This window comes from Protopterus annectens, chromosome 10.part0 (assembly GCF_019279795.1).
Source record: "Protopterus annectens isolate FY-2018-M chromosome 10.part0, PAN1.0, whole genome shotgun sequence".
In the NCBI taxonomy this organism is placed as follows: Eukaryota; Metazoa; Chordata; order Ceratodontiformes; family Protopteridae; genus Protopterus; species Protopterus annectens.
Window position 1 is genome coordinate 714,193,335 of NC_056744.1, and position 19,768 is coordinate 714,213,102.

A 19,768-nucleotide genomic window follows, 5' to 3' on the forward strand; every position below is an offset into this window, starting at 1 on the left:
ATGGAACCTCGGTTTAACATCTCATTCAAAGGATGACACACTAAGGAGTGCAGTAGCCCTATTATACTGCACTCCGGTGTCACTAATAAATCTACCAGGTGTGGGAAAAGAACCCACAGCCTGTTGCACCAAAGGCAAGTGTGCTGCCTGTTGTATCATTTCTCATTTTGCTCAACTAGTAGTCCTGTTTTACTGCTTAGTACTGTAGAACAGACCAGTGCTGCTTTGAATACAGAAGATAAAAATCTTTATAACATATGATATTGTTTCATCTAGCCAGCTTTTCTGCCATTTGAAAAACCTACTGAAAAACTTGACACAACACTAACCGTCTAGTCTGCCTTTGCTGGCCTGTCAAAACTCTTGCTATATTTTAGATTTTTGCATGGTCTTACCCATAAAGGAGCATCATTATATACATTTTACTTATTATGCCAACAAAATAAATAAACGATTATTAATAGTATTAAATTACTCTTCACTTTGCTAGAAAACCATGGTATCAGTCAAAGCCTAGTTAATGAGGTGGTGTACATGTGCTTGGTGGTTTGTCTTGCTTGCTTACTTGCTAAATCAAGTATAATCTAGGTACCATTCCCAAAACAATCAAGATCTGGTTTTAACAAATTGTAATAAAAATCCTTTGACATTTCACCTTTCAGTGACTTTCAGAGTTATTTCGATATACTTCAGGCATTCAAGCACCAACTACAATGCATTTGTTGTCATATGTTCGATTGTTAATGTCATTGTCTAGATTTGGCAGAATAATCCAGCTGTGACATCACTGTAAACATTTCTATCTGTATACAGATTTAAATGTCTGCACTACAAGTCCTTGTTTAAGTAAGAGAGGTACACCTTCCCGTAATTTTCATTGTCTGCTTTCATTATGACTGGATGATCATGTGGTAACTATTTACTATTTTTTTAATAAATTCTACAGCATGATCCTGGCAGTATATTGACAGTCACTCCACTAGAAGAAATGCATTTTGGTTGGCTTTCTGCTTTAAATATTTACCATAAACCTTGCTATCAACCTTATTCAAATTAATAAAATAAAAACTTGTATTTAGAATTCTGCGTGTTCTAGGAAAGCATTCCTTGTGAATATAGTGCTCTACCCCCTTCTCGAAATAGGAGACATTGATCTGCAAGAATGCAAAGACAGTCAGTTTATGAGCAAAGTACCCTTTTCTTCACTGTAGTGTGATCTCGGAGTTGGTATATGTAATTTGCAGGAGATGTGGGGGGGGGGGGTGTTGGGGGCTTGCCCCCCCTTGCATAAAGGTAAAAAAGTAGATTTTTGTGTTTTTTGGAGGGTTTTTTGATCGAGTTTTTGGAAATTTGATCATATGGTTTCATCTGTATGAATTTCGAGTTTTTGAAGACTTGTTCATCTGATATATACATGTACAGATATATGTATGACAGAAAATCCTGATGGCATTGTTCACAAGGCAGGCAGATGTTACATGTGCAGGGCTGCAAACCCTTGTTCAGTCATAAGTGGCAGTTTGTCTCCTTTGTGGCTTGCACAGTCAACATAATCAATGAGTTTGTAACAGCTGAATTGTAAAAGGTCTCTAATCAATACTCCAGTGAATATTATGTCAAATACATGGCTTTTTATAGACTGAGAATGTAGATGGTGTCAGTCACTAGGCGAGAGTACCTTATAACTGTCTCCACTACATACCTCTTAGACCAAGAAATCTGTACAACGTCATAAGTGACAGGACAAAGGCTCCAAAAATGGACAATTTTCAGATATTGCCCTTACAAACTTAAGAAAGTTGATAGAAGGACAGATTTTGCATTAGCATCAATTTTATGAAAGGTATGAAGTCTGAAACTTAAGTGTCTGTTATTATCGTCTGACTTCAACCCTCAATAATGTTGCAGAAAAATCACAGTTTTATGAGACACAGACCAAAAATATGAGTTGAAAATCTGGACAGTTGGAAAGTATGGTCTATTACACCCTTCTCGTGTCAGAAGTTTCAGGTTCAGTGTCCAAGATAGTTACTTAATCAGTAAAGCAATTCACTGCAAAGAAAGTCTGCTTTCCTTTTCCATATTTGCATTCATATAAAAAAGTTAAATAAGGTTGTCAGTTTTTACTACATACACCAAAGATTAATTTAACAACATATGAATGGAACATCTGTGTATAGCAAAGCTCAGTTTGCTAAATTTATGCCTAGACTGTGCTTTCGTATTTACTGCTGTGCTCTTTCTAGTCTTTTTATAACTACCAGACAAGTAAAGGCAGTATCAAGGTGTATGGTTTTCTTTTAAAAATGGCGTACTTATTTTTGAGACTGAAAGTGACAACTGAATGTCCTCATTAAATTTCCCATAGTACCAACCACTCTGTCCATATTACCTCTTTCAGTATCTGAATAAGTATGTATGTCTAAGTGCTTAAAAGAAGGTTTTTCTGTGGTCCCTTGATATAGGATTGCAGTGTCTTGTACTTATTCATGATGGCTGTAAGACTGAAGCAAGCAGCACAGCAAATTGATTATAAGGCTTTATAGTACTTGACTTTGCCTAAATTTTTGACTTTACACAGAGGACAAGCATTATTGTTGGCGGGGCCCCACCACCTATGAGACTACCACCACCATACAAGGAAAATACTCTCACAAAGACCACAGATACTGATGCAGGTGAACTCAGCAAAGAAGATGAATATTCTCAAACATGGGGTAAGTAGATACAAGGCAGTTGCTTAAGCTTTGTTGTGCAATGTGTAGCTAGTATATGTCATCCTTTTATTTGTTACTTGTATTCTGCTGCCTTAGAGCATAAACAGTCTTGGAGGTAGTATTGTATGCTGAGTTTCTAATTTTAGTCTGTTACTTTGCTGCAATTGTATTCCTTGTTTTGGATGGATTGTGTAATAATTTCTTTAGCTTCTGGGATGGATTGTCAAAATATTTCTGAAAATAATTTTTTTATGAAAATCTGATATTTCATTAAAGATTTTAGGCAAAAAAATAACTGTTGTGGGGTGGGGAGCATTATTATGCATACAGAACTGAAAACTAGAAATACTGTGCATAATTTATAATAGAAGGTAATTATCATTGCCAACAAAAAATAACAGGAGATTGCAAAAATCAAATCTTAATATAATTTGGCATTCTCTTCTGTGGTGTCCAGTGCACTCATATTTCATCTCCTTTCCATGCAAATAATAAACATTGCACCCCATGTTTGCAGTTAGTGTTTACATCTTTTGCTAAATGTCTAACATGGTTTGGCACCTTTCATTACACTGAGAAAACTGTTGCACCATTATTTAAAGTTAATTTCATGTTTTGATTCATTTGCAAGTGATACAGTTTGTCATTAAGAATGTTAAATAGAAGTTTAATATCTGGCTGAGTCCATATATGTATGGTTCAGTAATGAGTTTAAGGTTGGAATTCATTGGAAAGGTTATCCTTATGTTTTGAGAAAGGGAGTCCCACAGTGTTTTGAAAGTTCAGTTCAACATAAAAATGGGTCCTGTATCTGGAGAATGGCAGAGATTTATAAATCAGATTATCGTCACCATGCTTATGATAATGCTTTATAATTAATCATGAGTATTGCATGTATAGTAACAAAGGTCCAACTGTGCACTCCCTTTGTACTTTCAAATCTGACATCAGCCAGTGCTTCTAATCTAACCACCAGCTGTAGCATGGAGTCAGTAGTTTAATTTTCAGGGGTTATTACAGTTATTACTGTTTAAGATTGATATAATTGAAATGACATAGGTTATGAAATTTACCTGAACATTCTTAGTAATTGATGTACCAGTTTCTTAATCTAGGTTGATAATTTTTGAAAAATTGCCACATATCAGTTTCATGTGCATAGACATTTTAGAAATAATGGAATATTTGACAAGGATTTATTGATTAAGTCATATTTATTGCTGAAAAGAAAACATTTTAGTTATGTGCAATTTTTTAAACTGATATTGTTGAAGTTCTGTAGGCAAATGACATTATTGGGATGGGGTTTGAATATGAGAAGTTCTCTTCTTAGATTTGTTTCTTGAATCTGTAGATTGGCATGCTTTTGAAGATTAGTAAACTATTAATTACAGTTATGATTAAATGTGTAAGAGATTTGTGGTTTATGTTTGTTGGTTGACAGCCTTGGTTAAAACTCTTTTAATGCACACACAAAAGCCACTGGATATGATCTGCATCACAGTTCATTACTTTTTACAGTAAGCATGAGTTTGTTTAGTAATAAGAATATTTTTGGAGGCGCTATCTAAGATTGGATTATTAAGAATGCTCAGTAACTTTGGGAAAATGTTTATTTTTATTATGAAGCATTTCATCATTTAGTTAAGATTTTGTTGAACTTTTTAAATCTAGTTTGATTTTGTGAAAAAGAGGTCCAACGTTTAATTATGTCCAACATTTTATATCCTGTGGAAATTTAAAATCCAGATGTTTAGTATAGTCATTTGTGAAGTTTATACTGTCCTACTTAATATGTATTCATAGTAGAGACTTTTGTCAGTGGTCTGTGTTTTTGCAATATTTATTTTATTTAGCAACACATCTGAAATACATTCAGTTTATTAAATTATTACTTACATTAAGATCTTAATAAACAATATCATATACAGAATGAGTAAATTCATTATATATTGAGGCATACAGTGCAGATACTATAAGTTTAAGATACTCCAGTCAGAGTGCATTGACAGGAACAAAGAAATAAATACAGTGCAGTTATACATAAAAATGAATAAAATATATACTAATATATGGAAAATACAGAAATAAACTCACATTATGAGACTGTGAAATGTTTTTAAATGGGATATTTGTCAAGGCAGTAAATGTCAAAGAGGTGCTGGGTTTATGTAGTTAATACAAGTATGCCATCTCTGAATGTGATCAACAGGATTCCTTCTGCTGTGGCATTGGTTATAACCAAAAACAGTGGTCCAGTGCCCAGATGAAAAAAGCCAAAAACCAGTGGTCCAGTGCCCAGATGAAAAAAGCCAAAACCAAAGTAAATTTGAATGTAAGAAAACCAGACAGTGGCAGTTTCACACAATTTAATGTCACAAATAAATAGTTTTAGTGCTTTCAACTTCAACACATATAAGACTTCATCAGAACAAAGCTATACATACCAGAATGCATTTATACATTCCCAAATAACCAATGAGTAGTGAAGGTAGAAAACCAGGTGTTATGAAATACTGAGCATTTATTAATGTTCCAAAAACACACAAGAAATACCCTAAGTGCTTTCATCCCTTATAGAAGTTTTGTGGGTCATCATCAGAGCATATTTCAACACTAAATAACAGTTCAATTGTTTATATATCCTCAAGAGCCGGTCATGTTGCCCCAATTACCATAATTATAAATAATTAATTAATAAATTTAAAACATGTATTCAGAGGTAAATATACCACTTTAAAGTGTCAATGGCAAACAAAGGTACCATGACATAAATAGTTATACTAAATACATTAACGTACATTCAGAATTATTTTTTTAATTCAAAATTGTGAATTATAATAATAATCATTATTGCAACTCCTCCTGACCAAATTATATACAAAAAAATAAAAACTTAAAACACTCAACTAAAATTCCACTGATTGAAGTGTGTATATACAATAACCGCAGTAAATGTGCTAACATTATTTATAATAATTCCTAAATGGTAAATGAATATTTGCATAAATGACTAAATCTATATTAAAAGATCTATATGAAGTTACATTATCGACCCAATAGAATGCAAAAGGTGTTTAATTACGTATTACAAGATTTACCACACTTTAAAGAAATGTTGTCATTTAACCCTGGCAGATTAGTAGCATTTAGCCAAATCTGCCAACACAACTCCTTATATACCAGCAGGTTTTCTGTGTCCCCACCTCTTAAATTAGTTGTTAACTTTGTTAATAGTAATAAAAATAAACTTTTTAAAGGTCTTGCATTCTAGTGGTGAATGCCTAAATAAGGCATTAGTTGACCCTTTGTTCCTGATATCCCTTAAATGTTCATGAATTCTATCTCTACACTTTCTTTTGGTTTTACTGATATAGAAGATGGTACAAGAGACGCATGTTGCCAGGTATATGACCCTCACTGTGTTACAATTTATGTTCCCTCGACATCTGATAGTTTGATAGTAACTTTTAACCACAGCATAAGGTCCATCATTAATATAAATACAGATGGAGCACATACCACATTTAACCATTTTGGACCTGTAGTGGTCCTTGGTACCAGTAAATTTTGTTTCTATGTATTCTTTTCCTTCCTAAAAGCTAAGATAGGGATCTTCCCTATTTTTCATTTTATTTCTTCAGTCAAAATTGTTACAATTGTGTTAATAATCTTTTGATTTTGTAAGCATCCCTGTTGTATGAAATAACTAATGCTCCCATCTTGGAAACTACTCCATTTTGCCTCAGATTAACTTGGGTTGTTGTTGATGTTAAATGTTTTCCTAAAATAGGGGTGTAATGGTCACTTCTAACCTTAATTGACTTTAAATTGTGTATGAGATCCTGTGGATAATCTCTCAAAAATAAACATTCTAACCAGGCTGATAATTTCTAATTCAAAATGACTTGTCAGAAAGTAATCTGGACAGATGGACCATCTGTCCTTTAATAATACTTTTTTTCTTGAAATGTGAAGTGGCAGCTACTGTAATGCAAATAGGAATTGGAGAATGTTTCTTTTCTAAAAATATTAGAACACAGTACCTCTTATTCAGGGGCGGCCCGTGTTATTGGACTGCCGGACTGCAGCCCCCTCAAACAAAAAGAAATAAAAAAGAGAAAAAAGAAAGTTTTTGAAATTTCGCGGACTTCACACATGCGCAGTAATCCCGACTACTGTCGGTCTATGCGCATGCTCCAGGCAGTCCAGCAGTCCCCATAGGGAAACACAAGGAGACGTCTGTGTACTTTTAAAGTGCACAGACTCGCTGGGATTATGTATCGGGTCCGGACTGCAACAGCGGCAGTCAGGGATTACAACTGTCTCGTCCAAGGAGATTTGCTTTCAGGGATCTCGCGGGTCTTTGGGTCATTGCGCGGGCAGGATGTACGGACGTTTATGGTGCTTCTTTGGTACTTGCTGCTGTTATACTTGATAGAAGTGTGTGTGCTTTTTACGTTTACAATGTGATGCTTCTTTTATACTTGATAGACGTTTATGGTGCTTCTTTGGTACTTGATAGAAGTGTGTGTGTGTGTGTGTGTGTGTGTGTGTGTGTGTGTGTGTGTGTGTGTGTGTGTGTGTGTGTGTGTGAAAATGCCTGGTGGTGTGGTAGGGAATACCTCAGGCTTGAACCCTGTACCCTGTATGCAGGTGTTAAAGACTTGAGGTTCCCTACCCACCACCATTTGTAAAAAAATTGCAGATTTTTGCCTCATATTCGATCTGATCTGTTCCTCATAATATCTGTGGTTTGTAAATGTTGCAATGCTTGATATTTGGTGGTGTAGTAGTAGCATTGTTGTCTCACAGCTGCAAGTTCTCGGGTTTGATTCTTGGCTGGGGTTCCTTCTTTGTGGGGTCTGTATCTTCTCCCTGTGTTTGTGTGGGTTTGCTTTTGTGTCCTCCCATGTTACAAAGGCATGTCTGCATCATTTCTTCCTGGGCCTCTGCTGAAAATTGTTTTTTTGTTCCAAGTCAGACTGTCCTGATTAAAAAATGTTAAATAAAATTGACAGGCATTTGAATTTCAGACTTAAGGGTTTCTGAATGTTTAATTCCTTGCATATTTGATGGTGCAGTGGTAGTATTGTTGCCTCACAGCTATAGGTTTTCTGGTTTGATTCTTGGTTGGGGTGGCTTCTGTGTGGAGTCTGCATCTCCTCCCAGTGTTTGTGTGGATTTGCTCTGGTGCCCTGCCATTTTACAAAGACGTGTCTGCAGTATTAATCCCTGCGTCTCTGCTGAAAATTGTTTTGTTCTGTCAGCAGTAAAATTGACAGGCATTTGAATTTCAGACTTCAGGTTTCTGAATGTTTAATTCCTTGCATATTTGATGGTGCAGTGGTAGTATTGTTGCCTCACAGCTATAGGTTTTCTGGTTTGATTCTTGGTTGGGGTGGCTTCTGTGTGGAGTCTGCATCTCCTCCCAGTGTTTGTGTGGATTTGCTCTGGTGCCCTGCCATTTTACAAAGACGTGTCTGCAGTATTAATCCCTGGGTCTCTGCTGAAAATTGTTTTTGTTCTGTCAGCAGTAAAATTGACCGGCATTTGAATTTCAAACTTCATGTTCTTCAGAATACATAGTAGCACAACCTTTTTTTGTAGCAATTTTCTAAGTTTATAAGATAAATATTTTAAATTTGTCCCTATTTTTGGGACTGTATTCCCCCATTATTGGCTTCGTCCAGGTTTTTGTGCTAAGGTTGACAGCTATGGCAAGAACTGAATTCACTGAATATGTTTGAGGGCTGTATTCCCTCATTACTGGGTTTGTCCAGGTGTTTTGTACTAAGAGGTTGACAGCTATGGTGAGAACTGAATTCACTAAATGATAGCCATTTAAGTTTCAGTCTTCCTCTCTTTTACAAAGCAGCTGATGTGGCGTAGTGGTATGTTACTCTGACTGTTTTTGCTCAGGGACCTTGGCAGTAAAATGTATGGTGGCAACACAACATTTTATTCTAGCAACTTTCAAGATTATACAAGCAATGTTTAATGTGTCCCTGGTTTTGGGCTTTTGACCCCCAATACATTTTGGCTTTTTCCAGTTTTCTTGAGCTGCAGTTGAGATGCAGTTGAGTATTGAGTAGATTTTACAAGTAGCTGAGAGCTGCAGGGGAATAGAAGTTTAGTGCTTTGCCTAGTTAATACTATAGCACAACAGGTTGTGTACTTGCTTTTGATGCAGAAGGCTGTGGGTTCTACTCCCACAAGGGGTGGATGCTGCCGTACTGAGAATGTTCTCCTTGGTGAAGATACTAACTATGAGTCTGTTATCAGTTTGCCATCCATTTCCTCTTGCAATATTATTACTAGCTTATCATTTTTTAATGTAATATAGGCAATTTATTCCTGAGGAGCAACAGACACTTTATTTTTCGATGAAACCATGAAATATAAAGGTGATTGCTAGCAGCAACCGCTTCATTAGTTACAGATTTCTTTAATGTGGAATTATTTAGATGACTTACTTCAGAGATTGTGCATATTTACTGATAATGGACTGTAGAATTGTGCATATTTACTGATAAAGGTGGACTGTAGAATTGTGCATATTTACTGATAATGGTGGACTGTGGAATTGTGCATATTTACTAATAATGGTGGACTGTAGAATTGTGTATATTTACTAATAATGGTGGACTGTGGAAGTCTGAGTAGACTTTTTATGATAAATGTTCTCAACTGGGCAGTTTTGCCATTATGGGTGCATATGGTTTGTTTCATTGCTTACTGGAAAAATGTTCAAAACAAATTTAAAACACCCTCTAACAAGTGTACTGTATTGTACAAGGAATATAATTTTAGTACAATGAGGAAGGTGTATCAAAGAGCACATGTATGTTTCATATGCAAGGGGCCTATGATTTGAAAACAGCCCAAAATTAATCTTTATCTGCCACTGGCAAAATGTATTTTCTTTGGATGTGGGTTTCAATGCTGTTTCAATGAATGTGAGTTTCAAGGGCAGAGAAGATTTAATGCTAAGTTTTCATTGTGAGACTGCATTGCTTTGTTTAACAGATGACTTAGTGTTTGTGCTGTAAAATACAAAATAAAACTTTCAAATGAAGTCCAACTCATCATAGAAGTAAAGCAGTATGCACATTAGTGTTTATGGTAAATGGAGTGAAATAGCCAAGTGATGGTTCATTGGAATGGCTGCAGAGGCTCCATTCAACCATTATTTTGTCAGGGGGGAAGGGCAGCAAACTCAGACAGGCCCAGCTGAACTATACCTCCCAACTGTCCAGATTTTCAAAGAATGAATAGATTTTTGCTTCTTATTTTTGGTTTGTTCTTCATAAAATTTGTAGTTTTCTGGCAAATCATTTAGGAATTAAGTCACTAAATAATAAGTTTCAGACTTCATAACCTTCAGAAAAATGCATGTTAAAGTAAGAGCTGTTCTATCAACTGTCTCAATTTATACAAGAGCAATTTTTAGTACTGTTTATATGTGCCCCCAATATATTTGGCCTTGTTCAGATTTACTGCATTAACAGGTTGAGAGGTACATGCAAATAAATTGCTTTATAGAATTAGGCATAGCCAACCTCTCAACTGTCCCCAGTTTTTGGCTCAAAATGTTTCTCTTCCCCCTAATAATCCCTCCGCAAAATAGCAATTTTGGAAGAAAACATGGAGGGTTTACAATTAAGAAATAACTGTAATAATCAGAGTTATAGATTACTTGAAATGCATGTAGATTCTTTTATTTTGTCAGCTGCTCAAGGTAGCAGTACTAATATTAAAGTGTCCCTTCTTTGACAGGTAGCAGCTGTATTGTGTGTCTATTTTATATTTTTGCATCACATTTTTGGTCCATTTTTCATAAAATTGTGTTTTTTGGCAAATTAGTGACAAATCACTAAAGACTGAAGTTAGAAAATGACAGACATTTGAGTTTCAGATTTTATACCCTTCAGAAAATTCATACTAATGCAAGACCTATTCCATTATCTTTCTAAGTTTATTAGAGCAATATTTAAACATTGTCCTTATTTTTGGGCCTTTGTCCCACTTCTGTGTATGGCTTTGTCCAGATTTCTTGCTCTTGAGGTTGAGCGGTATGTATGACAAATGTGTCAGGGCCATCACAGTCAGCCAGGTAGATTTCAAATTGTGACATGCTTGTTGCACCCCACTCCCCCATGTAGTGACTCTGGATGTGTCCAAGCAAGGCAAGGAGTAGTTGTATCTACCTTGGATGGGGAGGACACACTGCATAAGTACTACAGTGGCTTTTCATCTGTCCTTGATTTTACAGAATGGTCTGGTTTCTGTCATATTTTTGTACTGTTGATTTATGCTTATTACACAGATTTATGCTTATTACTCAAAGTGCCTGTTGCTCTGTGTTTAAGTAGCAATGCTTTAATGACCATAAGGTAAGCTTGTCTGAGATCGTAAGATGCAAGTAAGCTTTAATAAGCATACTGTTAAAGAATTGCCAACATTGAAAGCCTTTCTGTTGTTGCCATGCAGAGAATACTTGACTAGATAATGTATAAGCCTTGGGTATTAAAGGACAGGATTCCATTATTTTAAAAAGCTCATTACACTTGTTGGAGACTTCCAGTCATCTCTACAGACTTTACCCGTAAACTAAACAGAATGCCAATCATGTGTGGTCCATAACCTGTACAGTAATCCTTTAAGCAATGTATCTTGAGCTTGTTTCTTGTTTTGCTTTTCATTTTTTATTTTTATCATGTTTTCCCCATGAAACAAGTTGTCAGGCAGCAGGTCTTTTTTGGATAAGAAACATTTTTACAAGTGGGGGCATCACATAGATTTCTACTTTCAGCATGTTACTTTGTACTTTAATAAAGCTGAATATATTATAATTAGAACTGCAGTGCAAGGAGAAGTGGTTTGAGTTGAGTGCTTCTGGTTTTTCTTACACTTGATTTTGACTGGCATTCCAGTAATGTATTTAAAAAGTAATTTATTTTTTCATGCCTCACAACCTTTTGTTTCCATCTAGATATTAAGTAAGCTGTCATGCAGCCAATGCATTGAAATATTTTTATTCTTCTACACTTATTTTTGTCTTGATTGGACTTTCATAATGATGGTTTGCCACCCAGGGCAGCGTATTTAAAGTTAGTTTTTTGTGGTTTTGTGCATAGCTCCTCCCCTTTCTGGTTGGCCACACCCCTTCCCCATTGACCCCACCCATTCAGCTGTCTCCTGCAGCCCCCCTATGATTTGAAGTCACCAGCCGCCACTGCTCTTATTAACTAGTTTTTGCATATAGTCACATCCAAATAATCAATGGTCTCAAAGGATGTGTTAAAAGTAAACCTTAAATAATCAGTATATGCTACAAATTCATATAAATGATGTTTAGTCCATTGCCATAAAATTAGTATGCCCTCTAAAAACCTGAGATATGCATAAACCTTACTGAACAGGGATATGTTAGATACAAAATGTCTTTCCCATGCTGCCAAAACTGTGTTAGCAAAGATGGAGACACATTTCACTTTCATTTGCCACTCCTGTCTTCTGGTGAAAAAATTTGCCTTTAAAAATCAGAAAAAGCCACACAGCAGCAAGGACTCATTCCACAAAATTTATTCTTAGCGCTTTCATCTCAGACAATGACAAGACTTATCAGATAAAAGTATAGACTCGGATGAACTTTAACTAACCATGAAGCCCGATAACATTAGCATCTCATTGCACATTTAAAGAGAAACATACACAATTACTCTAAAATGCATATAGTAACATACATAAAAAAACCTTATTATAAGCAATTCATATAAAAAAAATAAAGTAAATAACTTAACAATAACTGTTGAATTTATCTACGTTCTGCTTTCAATTTTAAAATACATCCAGTGGATGCCATCTCATTTAACCCAGGCCAATCTACTGCTCTCAGACGTAAAATACAGTACAACTCCCTTTGCTCAAGGTTAGATTTAACTTGTTCAATTACCACAAACTTAAATTGATGCTCAGGGAAATCCAGGAAGTGATGAAATAGGGCATTGGTGGTTGTTTTCTTATTTATTTCATAAATGTGTTCATAAAAATGATTTTTTAATTGCACTCAGTCTTTCGGACGTAAAATACCTGGGACCATTGACACAATGCCCCATATACTCCTAAGCTGTTACAATTGTACTTCCCTTTAATATTCTGCTGGTAGCCATTAATAGAGCTTCCCAGTATTGATGTAGGGACAAAAATGACAACACCCACATTTGGACATCTGCCAAAGTTTCTTGTCTTTAAAATTATATGGGCAAAGTGGCGTCTCCATAAGATTCTTCAGGTTATTACCCCTCTTATATGCAACCACTGGCTTAGAGCCTATTTTGTTTCTTTCCACACGGTCATCCATAAGCACAGACCAATTTTTAAAAATAACATCCCTCACCTGTTTGAAGTCCACAGTAAATCTGTAAATTTGGTAAAAGATGTGGGTAATGGTAGATATGTTTCTACCATTTACAGGAAGTCCATATACTCTAATTCATTCTTGCATTATGATAGCTCACGCCCGCTGTCCCAAAAGAAAGCAGTTGTCCAGGGACAATTCATCAGGGCTGCCAGGATGGTATCATTATCTGATGATTTTATAAATGAATGTTCTTTACTGGAATTGATGTTTCTTAAGAGACTACCCTAAATAATTTGTGATGGAAATTAAAATGGAAGTGATAAGTAAGGGAGGGGGGGTCTGTGTTCCTTTTGTAATGAGCTTGGAAGCTGATGATTTTCACAGTTTTACTGAGCATACTATGTGGTCCATGAAAGTAATTTGACTGTACAACAAAATGCTGATGTTAATTTTAGGTTGGCCTTTATTAAGAGATTTAGTGTGGACTTCAAACAGGTGAGGGATGTTATGTTTAAAAATTGGTCTGAGCTTATGGACGACCGTGTGGTAAGGAACAAAATAGGTTCTAAGCAGTGACTGTATATAAGAGGGGTAATAACCTGAAAGAATCTTATGGAGAGGCCACTTTGCCCACACAATTTTAAAGGCAAGAAACTTTGGCAGATGTCCAAATGTGAGTGTTGTCATTTTTGTCCCTATATCAATACTGGGGAATTCTTTGATATTAATGGCTATCAGTTGAGTATTAAAGGGAAGTACAGTTGTAACAGCTTAGGAGTAGTATATGGGGCATTATGTCAGTGCTGCCCAGTATTTTATGTTGGAAAGACTGAGCACAAATTAAAAAATCGTATTTATGAAAGCAATAAGAAAACAATGACCAATGCCCTATTTTGGCAGTTATTGGATTTCCCTGAGCATCAGTTTGTTTGTGGTAATTGAACAAGTTACACAACCCTAGGGTTGTGTAATTGAACAAGTTACACAACCCTAGGGGTGGACCATGGCAACTTTTTCTTGAGCAAAGGGAGTTGTACTGGATTTTACATTTGAGAGAAGTAGGTTGGCCTGGGTTGAATGAGATGGCATCCATTGGATGTATTTTAAAATTGAAAGCAGAATGTAGATAATTCAACAGTTATTGTTGTTAAATATTTACTTTCTTTTTTTTTTAATTTGAATTGTTTAAAATAAGTTGTTTTATGTATGCCACCGTATGTATTTTAGAGTAATTGTGTATGTTTCTCTTTAAATGTGCAATGAGATGCTGATGTCATCTGGCTTCATGGGTATTTAAAGTTCATCTTAGTCTATATTTTTATCTGATGAAGTCTTGTCATTGTCTGAGATGAAAGCGCTAAGAATAAATTTTGGGGAATGAGTCCTTTCTGCTGTATGGCTTTTTCTGTTATTCAAGTTTTTGTGGATTTTTATGCTGTGGTTTGCCTTTAAAAATGCAAGTTCTTAAGAACCATATCCATGAACTCAACAATGACTGTAATCTCCCTGTAACTCGTGGGAGTTGCTTCATTAAGCATTTCTATAAACAGTTCTAAACCAGCACTTTGGGAAATAAATGAAAATAAATTAACTATATCTATAGTCACAAATATAATCTTTTCATCAAATTCAAGCTGATTCGATCTCTCCAAGTGCCAAGAATCACACAACACTTGATAAATGTTGTTGTTTATAATTTGTGTCTACAGATTCAGTCAGAAACTCGGTCTTTGATAGATGTGCAGCCACTATTGGCCTGAAAGGGGCATTTTTGGTATCCTTGTTGATCTTCTGGGTCCCAAAATTGAAGGGATCATCCTTTTATCCAACCTTACAAAGTTAAAGGTATCAGCAGTAATATGATCCTGGCACATCATGTCAGTTAAATAATAATCAGTTTTCTTATATGAAATTTTAACTTCATTCCTAGATTATCCTCCTGTAAACTTCCAAACATTCTACATGAATAATCCACTTAATCCATTAGTACTACACTCGGTCCCATATCTGGCATCTTCATGACCCTTATAGATTTATTGTTTATGTTTTTTAATTGGGTGTGCTCTTGCTTCATTAAATTGTCACAGAAATCTCTTTTCTAACAATCACACGTGCCTAATTTGGTCTCCACTCACATTTTCAGAAGTGGAAATTAGAGGGTATGTCAGCAGAATAAAGTACTCTCTTCTTCAGAATATGATTGTTATTAGGTGTACCCGTTGCACTCCCATAAAAAATTCTTTAATTTACAGGTGAACAGCTTAAGAGTAATCATATTTTTAACTATGTTAGTCTTAAATTTAGGTACAGAATTAAATTAGTAGTCAGCAAACATTTGTTCAGTGGTGCTGCTCCGAGTCTGGCATCCTTAGCCAGAGATCTGGAGTGAATCTGAACTAAATCCAAGGCATCCACTGTATTAAAAAAAATAAGTATATTTTAAGCTTGCATTGCACTTTTTTTTAGCTGCATTTTAATTAGTTGCAGGTTCATTTTTTTGCTGTTTCTACTGTCATTACTATTTTGTTCTGCACTTTGAATTTCTAGTACTTCTGTATGTTATAGCATAGGCTAGATTCAGATTTGCTGAATCTAGGCTGTTTGGTATTAATTGAGCACTAAAACGAGTCATCCTACATTAGGAAGACCCTCCTCCACCCTTGTGGCAGAAGTGTGTAACCCAGGATCCATCTGAGTTGAGGACCATTGGTACCAGGGTTAGTTTTGGGATTTCCTATTGATTACCTTGTGCTGAAACTGTTTAACTTCACTTGTATTTAGGCACTGCATTTGCACATAGCTGTGGGCCAGGCAACAGGGTTTAGCACTGCCATGTATAGATGCAAATGCTTACAAACGTAATTTTCCCTTGATATCTGCTAGAGAACCCTCATTAGCTCCACGGCCTCTCTGTGTGCAACCCAGTTGTGCATTGCTACCCAGCTAACAACTTAGCTGTGCATTCTGAGGCACTGGTGCAGTATTCCACCCTTATCTCTTCACAGAATAGCCACTTTGTTAGTCTCACAAACAGACCCTGATCCATCTAGTTACTACACTGTTGTTGTTGTGTTTTTCGGCTTTTCCCGGTTAGGGGTCGCCACAGCGGAACTCCGGTCCGCTAATGATTCGCAGTAGATTTTTACATGCTGAGTTGCCGGCCCTGACGCACAACCTTCAACGAAGGTATGCCCATTCACACATGTCTCCACACAGAAGATGCTCTAGCTAAGAATTGAACAGGACAACATCTTACTGTGAATCTAGTTACTACACTATACCTGCCATAATGGACGGACAGTTTCCCACCATTTCTCAAGCCAACTTGATTGACATGGGCATCCTGAGGCAGTGTAGCAATTGCTTCATGTACTGACAACCATATGCTCTAAAGCAAACAAATATAGTATGTGAGAGATGTAAATATACCATGAAATTAGAATCAGTCCTCTCACATAACAATAAACAAGACAATACAACAGGTTGTCAGCACAAACAACTCCCCTTTCACACAAGATACGGTCAAGGTACACAAACCCACATATGCAGAGGTACTCAATAAGAGCCTACCAAAAAACAGAGATGTTCCTAGTGCAAATAACATGCACATACTGGTACATGAACAGAATTCACCACTACACATAATGTTGCACATATCAATGTCTCCGCAATTAAGCTCCTAAGGCAAAACATCTCAAAACCAAATGTTCTGGACATAGGTGACTCAGTAGTGAGACACACAGATGTCCCTTTCACCAGGTTGAATAAGGAGAAGGTCATGGTCAGCTGACTGTCAAGTGCTAGGATCTGTCAAATCATGCATGCACTCAAGTCACTCAGCAACAATAACTCTGTCATAGTACATGTTGGTGTGAAAGACCTGAGACATACCTCTTTGGACTATATGAACATGACCGAACATGTCCCAGGCAGGTATGTCCCTAGTACTAATCAGCATTCTACCTTCACCTCAGATGATGCCACAATACAGTCAAAAAATTATTGATTTCAATAATTGGCTTAGCATCTGGTGTCACTCCAGGGGGATCCAGTATCTATCTGCCTGGAAAGACATGGTCGACAGTCCACACTGCTTTGCCACATATGGCTTTCACCTGTCTCTGCAAGGCTTTCAGATACTGGCAAAGACACTTGCGTACCCCATAGTTCCTTTTTATGTAATATCCAAACAACAAAACTTCCAATGTAAAGGAATGCACTAAAGATGAACTCAAGGTCATGTTGCTTAATGCTAGGAGCTTAAACAGTAACCTGCACTCTCTGGAAGCACTCCTCTCCTTGGAAGATGCTGATATTTGTGCAGTCACTGAGACTTGGCTCAAGGCCACTGAGAGCACCCTGGACATACAAGGCTTCAATGTCTTTCACATATTCAGACCCATAAACGAACATGAAACCAAAGCTGGAGGTGTATCCATCTTCATTAAATTCAAATACACCTCAAGACTGGAGAAACAGGACGATTCTCATGAGCTACTCCAGATCCAATTAACTATAGTTAAAATACCCTTCCACATCATTGCTAGCTACAGGTTCCCCACCATGAACTGGGAGAAACACGCCACCTACCTGGACTTGCTAGAGTTGCTCAGTATGCAGCCAAACACCTTGATCATGGGAGATTTCAACTATCCTTCCATCAATTGGGTGACTTACATAAGCACAAACACGATTGCTTTGAGATACCTGGACTTTAATTCAGATGCCCTGGAACAGTTATTCCATATCCCCACAAGGGGCTCAAATATTCTGGACCTAGTGTTCACCAACATAGGGGTCACTGCAATACCGCCTGTGTGTTGCCTTCCCTGGTAAGGTCAGACCATAAATCTGTCTTGTTTGATGTAAAGATCAAACCCGACACCCACAGAGGAGTAAAAAAAAATTCTCCAAAGCAAACTATTGCCTACTAAATGATGGTATAAAAAATTTCAAACCCCTGCCAACATAGCCAATAATAACTCCTGTGCAGAAGATTACAAAAATGCCCCATATAGCCACTTAAAGAAGTGCATTGACCCGGCTGTACATAACAGGAACACAACCAGGTTTTCTCCCCAAAAAAGCGCCATGCTGATAGACTGTAAATATAAATAAGTTATACAACAAAAGAAGTAAATGGATATCTAAGAACAGGAGAGAACTTACTCAACAGAGGAACAGTACCCTCCACAGCTTGAACAAGCAAATCATATATCCTGTTAAGTCCTTTAAGGCTAGCTACGAGTCTAAATTAGCATCCATTGCTAAAGACAGTTATAAGGCATTCTTTAGCTATGTCCAGAACCTAAAAGGGAATGCCCAGCTGTGTGCCGAACTTAAAGTGGATGGTACCACTCACACTGAACATGAGGAAATTGCCAACATGCTAGTCGTTAGATCTGGCAATAACTTCACCCCCCTGTCCCCACCAGACATACCCCAAAGCTTTCCTAACACTAGTCATTTACTAAGTATCTCCAAAGAACAGGTCATACAAGCACTCTCCAAGGCCAGAAACATGGCCTCTGTGGGACATATAACATCCCAGGCTGCTTACTAAACAATCTAATACAAGGCCTAGCAAAGCCACTCGACACTGTCTTTAACCATAACCTGAGACCTGGCTTTGTCCCCAGCAGAGTGGAGAATAGCAACAGTAATCACGTTGCATAAAGGAGGGGGGGTCCATCAACTGACCCTGGGAACTATCGACCTATAAGCCGAACCAGCCTTATATCTGCAAGATGATGGAAAGAATCATCATGGACCTCATCCCCAAGAATCTAGGCAACTTTCAAACTCTTGACCCAGCCCAGTTTGGTTTTGTCAAGGGTAGATCTTGCTTATTAAACCTAGTGGACTCCTTTGAGAATGTCACCAAAGCCCTGGACGAACGCAAAACAATATATGTAACCATCTTAATTTAGCCAAGGCCTTTGACACAATCCCCCATTCAAGTATCATAGAGAAACTCTCCCATCTTGGGAATAGCCCATACATTACTAGATGGGTAGCCAACTGGCTCATCAACAGAATGCACACTCTCAAAGTTGGGGAGTCAACCTCAACCAGTAAACCAGTTACCAGTGGAGTACCACAAGGATCTGTGCTGGGCACTCTACTGTTTAGAATCTATTTCTCTGAATTCCAGGCAAAAGTAGATGGCCTGTAGTTTACCAAGTTTGCAGATGACTGTAAACTGGGCACAATCATAGAGTCTCCCCAAGTGATGTTAACATATTATAGAAAGGGCTGACACAGACAAATGATTGGTGCCAAACTCACAGACTAAAACTTTACACAAAAAAATGCTTCATTATACCCTTTGGTAAATAAGCAACCCATGTTAATTATTATATATATAGCAACCCTCTAAACTTAAACTCAGTGGTACCAGACTTGGAAACACAGGTTGATAGCAATCTAAACTTCGATCACCATGTGTCTGTAGTTTTAAGCATTCTACATTGCACATCTCATAAATAAGGGCATTGCATCCAAGACCAGGGAGGTTATAGCTCCACTGTACTTGACCCTTATCAGACCACTCATTGAGTACAATGATCCCTTCTACATGTCCCTCGCCAGACACCAGCAGCAACTGGAAAGACCACAGAGGCTTCTGACCAAGAGAATCCAGCCCCTCCAAAACATGACATACATGGAAAGAAGGAAAGCCCTG

The 19,768-nt window shown here is 37.0% G+C and overlaps 1 protein-coding gene across 1 annotated transcript in view; it reads left to right on the top strand.

The window, feature by feature from the left end:
- Nucleotides 1–19,768, top strand: part of PATJ (PATJ crumbs cell polarity complex component) — a gene marked incomplete in the record, with an annotated part of 2,990,875 nt that overhangs the window by 790,723 nt on the left and 2,180,384 nt on the right. Inside the window, 1 exon segment of the mRNA XM_044085542.1 lies at nucleotides 2,582–2,717. Coding sequence (XP_043941477.1) covers nucleotides 2,582–2,717 — 136 coding nt within the window.